The sequence below is a fragment of the Heliconius melpomene genome, chromosome 13 (genome assembly GCF_056956725.1).
Source record: "Heliconius melpomene rosina isolate 202511_hmr_F chromosome 13, ASM5695672v1, whole genome shotgun sequence".
NCBI classification, from domain to species: domain Eukaryota; kingdom Metazoa; phylum Arthropoda; class Insecta; order Lepidoptera; family Nymphalidae; genus Heliconius; species Heliconius melpomene.
Window position 1 is genome coordinate 1,638,616 of NC_140401.1, and position 12,946 is coordinate 1,651,561.

Sequence of the window (12,946 nt, forward strand, 5' to 3'; positions counted from 1 at the left end):
TTTAACTAACCGTTGGTAAATATCCTCAAGCTATTATTTTTCAACGTTCAAAAATAATACCTATACATATTTATGGTACACAAACTATTATTTAGTGTTCCTAATTTTAAATAATGGCTATATTATAACAGAAAGATAATTTATCATCATTATATTTATACACCTATATACACCTATATTTGCTGTTAAAAAGAATCTTACTTCGTACATCTTAAGCAAAACTATGGAGACTTCAATATTAGGATATAAATTGAGATACTTGAAATGAGAATGTCTAGAACAATAGAAATACAATATGCGTTTACGCTCTAAAAAATCTCTGTGAGCACTAGGGTTGAAAAACTACATTAAGAAAACAAATAATTCAAACTTTCTTTTTTAAATGGCTGAAATTATTATAATTGTCCGGATATTTCATAATTTTTGTTTCACAAAAATTTAATTCAAATGAATGAAGTCGAATCGTACCAAGAACGCGTCAAATTCTGGTTGAAAGTGGGGAAACGAATGTTTCCTTTCTTTTTTTAGCTTCATGCACAAAGCAGGGTCGGCTAATGTAACCTGGAAACTACCTAAACTAACTAGAAAATAACCTAGTGTTAAGACACTCCGTTCCAATTAAGACATTTCCGTTCCCAATAATATATTAAAAGGGCAGTAAAATCTTTAAGCCAAGTTGCAGCAAGCTACTAGTATAGAAAAATCTATAAACCTGTAAAGGTATTTCATAGTGTTTACGTGACAGGGTTAAGGTGGGCACGGGGAGCGCCGCACTTTAGCTTATTAGATGATATCATAGTACTCTTGTTGTGCTAACTACGTGCTTTGATTTATATAGCCAGTTACCGGAATAACTTATACTATTTTGTTTTTTTTTTTAATATTATCAAATTTATAGTGTTTAATAGAACCATTTTAATATTTTAAATTGGTAGCATGTATGTAGGTTAAAATTTTCTAAAATTTAAATTATATTTTTAAATAACGGTCGTCTTGCTGCCGCGGCTGCGTAGGTTCAATCCTATTTCATTATCTGTGGTAAAAGGATAAAACGTAACGTTCCGCCAGTACGTACCTATTCATTGCCTCGTGTGGGAATCGAACCTAGAATCGTCGCAAGTAGTCAAAAGTCCCACTGCTACACGATACGATAATAAATACAACACAATAATGGTAAAATATTTTTAAACGTTATAATTAGTTATCAAATTTCATTTAGCCATACAGATACAACTTCCGGTGAGTTATTGTATCTTTATGACTCACAAACGCATGATAGAGGAATACTGTGTAAAAATGTTTTAAAATGACCAATATTTATATTACGAAAACGATAACATATTATAAAATATTATTGACTGATATATACAACTCGCTAAGTTCCGCCACTATACACGCAATATCTACAAAATTGGACGGAATGTCTTCTGCTTAACCTTACGCTCCCCCTGCCTAAAAAAGACATAGATTTTGAGATATATGGTTGAAGCAAAGTAATGAAATAATTAATTTCCTCGAGAGTCAAAGGAGGAGTCAAACCCACAACCTGTAGCATGTACCGTCACATATCATTTTGAATCACAAATAGAATGTTTACAATTTTGCTGTACCTTTGTGAATGAATTCTTATTTAAAATTTGGAATACTATCTCTAGTTTCAGTAAAATATTGTTACGTAATCTTGGTAATCCTGAAATAGTACATCTCTGTTTAATGTTGTGTTGTACCTAGACTATAATTTTAATAGTTTGTTTTCCATACACTCATATTTTATAATCGTGAAACATTTTTCGCGCGCTAACTCTAACAATCCTGGCCTTTTAAAAACGTAGCGTTGGAATTTATCCTAAAAATAATTTATTCAAAGGTATTTAAAGGGTATATTTTAGTTAATTAAATATTTTTTATTAATTTTTTTGTTTAGTGTTCACAACAGGTATATATATATTTTCTAAATATTTATTAATTACGAGTTAACCGTATGTTCTTATAAGTAAATCGTATAAGTGCAAGGGCATAGACGTAAAAGGAAGCCATTTTTAAAAGGGGTGAATTATAAATGTCTTAAGTTAAGTCAAAAGAATTAAAAATTATAGAGTTCAATTATTGATAACAGGGCAACTTAAATTTAGGCAAAGAAGCTAATCTGTTAACTTTATTTTTTTTTTATTTTACGCTGTAATTGCCTAGCCCGGTGCTTGGATACTTCTTTTGCCGTTTGCCCTATTATGACTATTCATGTTATAATTAAAAGATAATTATAATAACAAATAAACAATTTTAAAAATTCAAATGGCTCAGAAGACAAGTAAAAGTACTAAAACCAAATACTTAAAATAAGTATGAGATTCGCCACGAAGCAATATTTAACCTCACGTCCGCGTCCGTTACTGTCAAAGTGATAGATTAACCAAATTTATTTAAACCGCGTTCAACTAAACATGCGATTTATAAACGTAAATAATAATAAATATAGAAACAACAGTTCATTTTTTTTTTCAGTTTCACACGCCACAATGGCCTCAAGCCTTGTGTCATCTAATTAATAAAATATATACAAATTCTGAGGCCGTTCTGGACATTGACACAAGCGTGTGACTAAAGGCGACGGTTGTGGATTCGATTCCCACTCGGGGAAATTAATTATCATTTATTTTCATTTCTTGGCTCTGGTACAAAGGTGAGTTTGGTGGGGAACGGAGAAACTGACCACTAGGTTCCCTGTGCCTACCCTGTTATATGTGAGTTATAGCTTAAAGCTGAAAAAAAATGGAGTAATTTACACCTGGAATGCCAGGTCATATACTATTTATATTGGCAGTATAATAGAATGAATCACTTAATCTCGTCAGGATGACGTTATTATCGGACGTAAGCCAGGTAAGCTATAAATAAAGACTAGTAAATGTCTGCGAAATTGCGTGTGTAAAATAACATATTTACATTGTTATTTTGTTATGTTGTTGGTGGATATGTTGGTGATAGCTTGATGTCAAGGTGTCACTCAGGTATGAAGAAAGATCTCTGGCAATGTAGACTGGTCGCGTGGTGGAATATTGGAAAAATATAGCATTTAATAAGACATTTTTCTATTTTTCTGTTACTCAAATATTAAGTTTATGATAACACGCCTTAGGAATAAAATGGTCGCTCTAGTCTATTTCAGAGGTATCATTATCACTAATAAAAGATTGTTAACCTGCAAAATAACTGAAAAAAATCCAAGCCCTCGAATTTCTCAGGCCGAGTCTTCTCTGGTCAAATGTAGTAGCTACTTTAAAATGAAAATAAAATTTGAACGTGAAATAATTTGCTACCTGTAGTTTAGTAAGCACGCTCAAAATAAAATAAAGCTCCTAACTTTTTATTTTAATTAAAACTTTTACTTAACTTTAAACCCATTAAAGAAATGGATACTCGAGTAGGAAATAGTAACATCATAATAATATTATTACGTAACTCCTTTATTAAAATTGGCTAGCTTCCTATAAGAGCGTAAATAAATAAATGATACATACGAGTACATACAAGGGTATTTAAAATTAACACACCAGAATATAGTGATGTACCTAAGTGAATAACACTTGTCAAAGTAAATATATACATATTATTGCATATATTTCTTTATAAAGATTTTTTTTTAAAAAAGCTGAATTTAAAATGAGCTATCATATTGACAAATTAGACTTTGTAAAATTCATATTTTTATAGAGCCGCTGTAATTGCATCTTAGTGTAATGTACAACATAGATCATTGTGAACAGGAAATTGCTATAATAAATAACCAAGCTTGTTTAATTTTTAAAATTACTGCTAGATATATTCATTGCTCTAAAACATTTAGTCTTAGATATTTTTGTAAAATAAAAATGAAAATAATAAATTTTAAGGAAATTTAACACAATAATACGTTATTTTACGAAAATAAGTAGAGTAAGGCATGAAGATTTTTTGAATTTTGTTGGTCTGTCTGTGCTTGTTGCACCAAATAGGAAAATAAATTTGCAAATTCAGTATTATTGCTATTTGATTGATATTTATGATTGATCGATTTAATTGACAATAATTACATCCAAAAATACCCACAGAAATTTTCCTTATTTGGTTAGTTAAAATTGTACTGCAACCTATATGTTCTCATATTGAAGCGACTCTTGCATGCAGGTACATATAAGGACGGTATTATTCTTCACAGACCGACAATCACGCGTTCCCCTCTGCAATTTTCTCAAGTCCTCCCTCGGTGCCACTTACTGTAATGCTACATTTGCAAACACCGCTTACGGACATACAAGATATTATATTTAAGATTATGTAAATTTAAAATTGTTATAAATTTCTATATTGAATTATTTCTATATATTACCATTTTTTTGTTTTATGTAGAGCGAACTTTATATAGCTTTAACGCAGATATCTTGATCTTTGTAAATTTGAGTGACGACGACGCCATCTTATTTTTGACTTTTTAAAAGTTATAATGGCAGTACTATGTATGGGCATAGGTAATTATTTAAACATAATTTGCTATTAAATAATAAATATGTTACTAATTTAAATAAAAAGAAATGTCATATATAGACAAAAATATTATATATCTTATAATTTTTGCTTGTTATGTTTTAATATATTATAATTTTAATAAAAAACAACAATGTTCTATGTAAACGAATGAACTCTAGCATTATCATTGTTTACTTGTTGAGTTTCCTGTGTGCCACTTCCTTTCCACATCAAAGTTAAAAATTTCCATGCAATTTATTACCCTGTGGCCTACAATGCGGTTAGGTTGGTTGGAAATTAAAATAACACGTATTGTTAACGTAAAACCTTGACTTGTCCACAAATTTCACGTGCCATTTGAATTTAAAGGTAAATTTTCGTTACTTTTTTATTTTTTTTATGCTCCTTACATGAATGCTTATAGAAAAACTTTAAATTTATGAATACTGGTTACACCTTGTCGTCTTTTATTTACCAATTAAATAGTATTTACTTGACTATATTTTAGTAGGTACTTTTATTAAGGACGCACTAATGATATAAATATGTATATACTTTATTTTACTAGCAATTCACATTGTCTTTATTTTACTAATTTTATTTAGAAATCATCATGTCTGTAATATCGTTACTTTCGTCTAAACTATATTTAATAAGCAACCAAAATTAATTGTCTGAACGAAACAATAATATTTACTATACCCCTTTTTTTAGAATAGGTGATCTAATAAAATAGGTGTTATATTTTTAAAATGTCACCTCTTGCCTCTAAATTCAAGTACTCGTACAAAGAATCACTTTATCAGTGTTCATTCACTCATGGCAGCCGGTCGTCGTGCATTGTTAGCATTTCAATATTAACCGCCGTACTTTGAGGGGCTGTGAGTAATTGACCATAAAAATACTAATTATGCCAAATAAAAAATGTCAAATTAAAAATGCATCTCCTACATAAAGTAGAGTAGCACTTGTCTTAACATTTACTTACAAATTTTAATTCAAAAATAAGATATTTTTCCATGTAATAAATATGGAATAAACATTACAAATATAAGTATTAATACAAAAATTATTTATTGTATAAAAATGTTTAAATTAAAATAAATTTAGTTTCGTCATAACTCAGTAGGTATATTCCTTTCTCGTATTTTTTCAAAATAAATAATGTCTATTTAATTTCTTTACATAAGTGCCTATTTCATTACTTATGGTATCCATTAAGAAAAAAATTATCTTTTGTTCTACATCTTTTTTACTGCGCTTGAAAAGTTATAGATTAATTACAATTTTTTAATAATTGTTCTTATGATTTATGTTAATTTGGATTCTTTAATGTCCGGTCGTAATCTCTTTATGTCACTTAAATACGTTGTAAAAGAAATGTAAACAAGAGGTTAATTACAGTACAAAATCTTTTATTTGCATTCCCACGATTTGTTCTTCATGTTTGGCATCTTTTTTATATCTGTACATATAAATTAGCTTATTTTAACGATTTCAAATAATGAATGCATTTTATAGGTATACAAAATTAAGACTAGAGGCCAGTCGTGGCGTAGCGGCACAAAGTGTGACTGTAAAACCGACTGGTTGCGGGTTTGATTCCCATTCGGGGAATGAAATATTTAATATTTCACTCTGGTAACAACGCAAAGCATGGGTTTGGATACCGCAATCCCACGCAATGCCTCCAGAGTTCAGTGGAAAGTGGCGATTGGAATTGTCAGAATGGGGAACGGAGTGTCTTGTTACCAAGACAGCACCAGATTGTTACCAAGTTGTCAGTATTTTATAAGCCACTTGGCGCTTGTGACATCAATGTTTAGAAATAATTAACGTTGTTGTTAACAAGCTGAATAGCGCATACCTGTGAAACAAAACAAATGGTTGTAAAATCAAATTACCACAACTATCGGTACAAGGTCTTGTTTGCGCTCGTGTGAGATTGAGTTAATCAGTTACGTTTCTAACTTATTCCTAAGTATTTACCTTTATTTTTTTAATATACATATATTTACCATATTTACAATTATGTTTTAATGTCTGATAGGTTTACGTTTTACTGTAGCCCAAGATCCCAGAGCCGCCAGACTTACGTCATTTTAGCAAAGCTACAATCGCATGCTTGTGTCCCTGTACCGCGACAGTCTGTATAAAGAAAAATTAAAGAAAAAACAGCTAATTTAAAAAAACATTCCAACTCTTGATAGTTCTTGATGGAATGTTTACATTACATTTCTATTGTTTTTTTTATTCTTGTGTTTAGCTAATATGTATTAATTATACTATAAATACTTTGACTACTATCATATTTTAAACAATTATTTTCCATTTTCACAGGAAAACCTGCAAGTCGTGTGGCTGCGACCGCCTCCAGCACTCAGTGTATCACGAAGAGCTCGGGTCGGTGCGGGACCGCCTCGGTCTGCGGGACACGCGCACCCACCATTCCTATGACAACAGCCCACCTGGACTTACTGCTAAACAGGTATTTTAATATTATGACTTGAAATATAACCTCATTTTTCCTAATTATTCTAAGGATATTGGATACAAACCCCGACTTCTCGGACAGAAGTATCACTGAGCGTATTTGGACAAATTATAAACATTAGGTGATCGATATTCAAGAAAATCATATTGTATTTTAAATGTAAACAGATACATAAAGACCAAAAATATAACTTACTTAAGATTTGATTCTTTTGTATCGACAATCAATCACATTATATCTTCTTAGTAGCCTTAAATTTTTGTTATGTATAGAGTTTTTATCTTCACGTTGTATCCCGCAGCAGTGCATGTATAGGGAACCTGGGAACCTTCTGTTAGTCTTAACTCCATTCTCATTAAGACACTTCCGTTTCCCACTTTCCACCGAATTCTGGATATACTTATTGCATGTTGAATGGCGAAACTCAACGCTGTGCCTTGCCTCGCCACTGTATAAAATAATATTATAACGTAAAAGTTTATTTTTAATATAATCGTAATTTATTTGACCTGTACATTATAAAGTCACAGTAATTTGTATACAGTATGATAGCCTTCTGCCGATATTTAATTACTTAAACAAAAGTTAAGTATAAATGTTACGCGATAGCTTTGTTAACGATGAACTTTATCTTTGTTAAAATTAAACATGGTAATCACCGTGTGATTACCTCCACTCAGCTCTAAAATATTATATAAGTTTATTACCTACTATGATTTTAAAGACAGAAAGATTTTTTTCTTCACTCTGTATCCCCTTGTGTGTGTAACTATCACACAGAACGCAAGATACGTTTCAAAATAATTGTAAAAATTGCTAACATAATTATTACTTTTATAATTCTAATTTAATCACAAAATCAAATATTCACACTTGTTACACATATGTTTATTTTACATTTAAAAACAAAACATTAATTTTATATAGAAAGAAAAAAAAGTTTTTTTTCGTATTTGCATTTATGCATGCATTACCCCACATAAGCAGAGAGGACCTGCAGAGAGGACCTGTCATTGAGCTCAGGTCTTTATTTTGCTAGGACATTGACTAGCAACTTAACCCTTGGTCTTATTTGTTAATATTAATAATTAATTCTAAAAAAAACAACTTTTACAGACAGAATTATATTGGTCAGCGTTATCAGAACGAGCGCCGAACGCGGTAGGCGGCGCCACCGGGACCGCGGCGTGGCGCGCCTGGCGGACGCGAGCCCTGGCCGCCCAGCTACCGAAACAGGATCTGTCCTTAGCACACTGCAGGAACATTGAAGAGACCTATCGGAAACAATTTGAAGACTTTGTGGCGGCTAGAAATGAAATTGCTTTGGATATCGGTATGTGGCGCCATCTAATGTTGAGTGGTTGGAATATTTTTTTTATTAACTTATACTAGTATATATATATTATGTCAACACATTATAAAATGGTCATATTGAAATACTGACGATTTTGAGATATTTTAGTCAATGATTAATGAAATAGTAAATAAACTCAACAAACACCTTCTTTAAATATATCGTCGATATTATTTAATCAAATCGTAACATAATTTACAGTATTTGCCGATAGAAGTGATCCAAGCGTTTTTTTGTACATATCAACATAGCGGCCGTAAATAAAAAGACTTAAGTAAAAAAAAAATATCTATATTACTATGATTGACGTTTATAAATGCCAGTAGTACGTCAAAATTATAATATTAATCGAATCAAAATTTTTCAGGACTGGCATGTCAACATCACGGCTCCTCGATCGAGTGTATGGGTTGCAATAAAACGATACGCAATGGTAATATTGCTATTCAGGCCCCAAGAATCGGTGAAGAGGTGAGAATTTTAGATTTTCTTAAAACGCAACAGCGCCATCTTTCGTTGGGCGGCGAGAATATGAATGTATATACTAAAAATGTTTTTTACGCTGCCAGTGGATAGATGGCGCTAAATAATTTCTATCTAATAACTGATAATCAACGATCATTTGACTATAGCTTCATAACAAGTATTTTTATAAAGGAATACATGTTATTTTTTGTACTTATTTTTTATTTACTTCACAGGCATTCTTTCACCCAGCGTGTTTCACGTGCTCAGAGTGCGACGAGCTCCTCGTGGAGCTCGCGTACTGCGCTTGTGATGGACGTCTTTACTGCGTACGACATTATGGGGAACGGTTGAACCCGAGGTGTCATGCTTGCGATGAGGTAAGAAATACAAAATATATTCTTTATTTCTTTACTAGCCGTTGTAGTGCAGTGGGACACCGCCTGACTGTAAATACGATGATTGTAAATACTATTCTTACACGGGGAAATAAATTATTTTTAATTCATCACTCGGGAATGACAAAACAAGGTGTTGAGTTCCCCTATTCACCCCTATTACCCTTATATACAACAGGCGTTTCCCTCACATACGGAAGGCTAATTAATATCTGAACTAACAAGTATTCCACATCTTACAAAGTAATGAAACGATACGTTGTTTCACAAATATATTTTATGATCAATAATATAATCTAGTACACCATAGATACTTTACACCGTCAGAACTGGCTATCATATAATTTATTACTGGACTGATCTAAATTATCATTTGCCTTGCGTTCTTGTTAAAGGCCTAAACACAAGTTTTATCCATACCAAATTATTTTTTCTTAAATTATAATTGAGCTCCTATACACGGAAGGTATCGAACGAAGAGAAAGCAATATCTCAACAATAAGCCTGCTTGCTATATATGGGAAAAGGCGTGAAACGGAAAAAAAATTGGTTATGATTTACAAATTTATTTTGAAACCAATCGCATTTTTTATTATTTTATCGCTACATATTTGACAGCAATTGGTATGAATCCTACTTCAGAAATAGGTAAACTTATAATTAAACTTTGTTTTGCGTTGTTACTTTCATCGAACAGAATAAGGCTTTGATTTCTATAATCTCTCTCAATAACTCTGAGAATAGCGAATCGTGGGTTTTCATTGCCTATTTCATAAGATATGAGAAATGCGTTAAGTTAAATACTAATATATTATATCTATTTATTTGTTTATTATATAATCCATATAATTTTAATACCTAATTCTGATCACATGATTGAACCACCGCCAATTACTTGAGGTAGCAAGTGAGTCATTTCATGAGTAACACTCGCTTATGTTGCCCTTTTTATATGTATTTATAAACAATTAGTGTTGCACTAGCGACTGCAGGTTCCTTTCGCATACCCTGCTGTGTGGAATACGACGTGAAGGTACGTAAAAAATTTATCAGAATAACGTCACTTCCTACCGATATACCTACCTACACAGGAAATTCGAAAATAAAAAAAATGTCATGTTGAAAAAAAACAGATTTCAGGATAAGCGTACTACTGGATATAAATATAAATAATTAACCAAATCAGATTTAAATTCATGACAATCTTTTAAGGTGCATCCCTTCTACTCCACAGTACAGGGGTACACAATAGTAAAAAACTAAAACATGTTATTATAAAATAGTACGTAGTTCAAACAATTCTCTATAGTCTCAGCTCTAATAATAGAATCTACATCACTAGGGAATGAAGTACTTATATATAATAGTGATCTGAATTTAGATATGCCAGGTACATAAATAGTTTAATACGATAATGTTCCTATGTCTTACACATGTTCCTAGTTAGTTGTGTGTGAGTTTCACGCTATATGTCGCACATAGCACAAAAGAGAGGGAATCCGGGAACCTAGCGTTAATATACTACGTTTCATTAAGTTTATTTTAGTTTTATGAAGACTAAATAGCTTTTTTTACTAACTTACTTACTAGACTATTTTTTAAATAAGAAAAAATATTAGTTTTCCAAATAGTTTTACTTAAATAGAAATGACAAAATAAAATTTTAAAATATTTTTATATTATAATATATGATTAAAAATAAAATTGTTATCGTTGTTTTCAACTCGAGTTTAAATTAAGGCACAGTTAGTTAGAAATGTACAGGGATTCGTGCCACGACGTGTGAGTAACCTCGATAAGTTAGGCTAGATTTAGACCGTCTACCAAGAATATAGTGGTCCTTTTTTATTTTATTTACTAAAGTAAAGTTGCAGATTTCTAAGCTGCTCTTACTATGTTATCTAAGATGAAGAGCTGCAGATTGTAGGTTCGATTCCCACTTGAGGAAATAACATAAACAATATTTTCATTTTACAATCACAAGTGGTATATCGTATAAGCATACGTAAATGTAAAATTCTATCAACACTCATTATTCCACCCTGGTTGAAGCGCGGCGTTGGGTTCCGCAAGTCAAGACGTAATTAGCAACTCTGCTATTCGGGAAAAAAAGTGTAAAATCGTCTTTTATATATTAGTATGTAGGTACAAAGAAAAAATAATAAAGATGACGCCGATTTTCTCCATTTGACTTATCCGCATTGATTTGTCGCGGAAACGAAATGAAAATATCAAGGCGATGTCTTTCATCGTCCCGATACCGATCAAATACCAATCGATACATGTAATGGGTGCTTAACATGCCAACTTTTGTTAAACTTCAATTTTATTGATTCACAAATATATTGACATTGAATTGGCTACTCTGCGTAGTTTTCAATGTCTGTGCAATTCGTTACGGGAAGGTAGTCTAATTATCTTTGATTTATTTTCGTTTTTCTTTAGTTATTAGGTATATTTAGGTTAAGAAGCACTGATAGAGTAAATAGATATAGGTTATTTTATACCTACTCAATCCCTGTCCTTAAACTTTAATTTCCCTTTAGTATTCTTAAAGATTTATAAAAATGGAATAAAACAATTATTTCACTTTAAAATATTAAGCTAATGTAAATTAAATATTAATTGCACCTAATTTTATAATATTCCATGATATAATAGCAACTTTAATAATTTTAAATTATTTAAACATATGTAATTTGCTTTACAAATGATATTATTAATGCAGTGCAACTGTTCATTCATACACGTGTCGTACACATCTCAAAATTAATGCACATTCACATCGTTATAATAGTGGCCCAATTATTTCACAATTTGTCCAAATGTCCAAATTATATAATAGAATTTATTTAAGTAATTGTTTATAGTGGCTCCTTGTAATATGATAATGGTGGGTTCGATTTCTACTCGGGGAATATATAACCCCGGTTTGTTAAGAGTGTGGCTTTTATTTACGCCACTCAACAGAAGTGTCTTGAATTTGGGAGGAAAAAAAGTTTTTTTTTTACTTAAAATATGGATTTTTATTAAATCTTATAATTACATTTGTAGTATTTTTAATTAATCAATAAATTTCAAAGATGATTCATATACGATTAATTAATATAATATTTATACTGTTACAAATTACGTATTTTCCTAAACGTACTTAACGATTTCGTTTCGTCGAATTATTTATATTTCCATAAAAAAAGAATAATGTTACCATTGTGTTACCATGAGAAAGTAGCTGACTTTGTTTTATGAAGTTTTAGAAGTTCAATGACTTGGTGAAGTACTAAATATTGTGTAGCTTAAATGATTTACAAAAAATAAAAATCTGTTAATAGATATTATGAAGTCGTTGTGGTGCAGTGAAACAGCATCTGATTGTCAATACGATGGTTTAGGGGTTCAAATCCAACACATAATATTTAATGTATTTCCGCCATTCATCATACTCATACAATGTCACGAAAATCGAACGAAACATCACTCGACACTAAGGCCTGTATTTATATATCTCTCAACTCTGAGATCAACCTTGAGATATCACTCTCAACATTAAATTGAAAAAACAAGATTGAAGACAAGATTGAAAACGACATCTCAAGATCGCTTGAGATGTCGTTTCTATTCGTAGATTATTTAAACGGCAAGCCTGCAGTTAGCCTTAGTTCCCTGTGCCGTCTACCCTATTTTTACATTATGTTCAATTTCTTAATAACGTCAAACAAATATATAAATAAT

General features: G+C 31.2%; 1 protein-coding gene across 3 annotated transcripts in view; it reads left to right on the forward strand.

Moving 5' to 3' along the window:
- Lmpt (four and a half LIM domains protein limpet) overlaps positions 1–12,946 on the forward strand; it is a 123,122-nt gene that overhangs the window by 70,903 nt on the left and 39,273 nt on the right. For all 3 annotated transcript variants that reach the window (XM_085195780.1, XM_085195778.1, XM_085195779.1), the window contains exons 3-6: positions 6,844–6,991; positions 8,114–8,330; positions 8,719–8,822; positions 9,053–9,196. In XM_085195780.1, the coding sequence (XP_085051906.1) occupies positions 6,844–6,991; positions 8,114–8,330; positions 8,719–8,822; positions 9,053–9,196 (613 nt within the window). The remainder of the gene's footprint in view (positions 1–6,843; positions 6,992–8,113; positions 8,331–8,718; positions 8,823–9,052; positions 9,197–12,946) is intronic.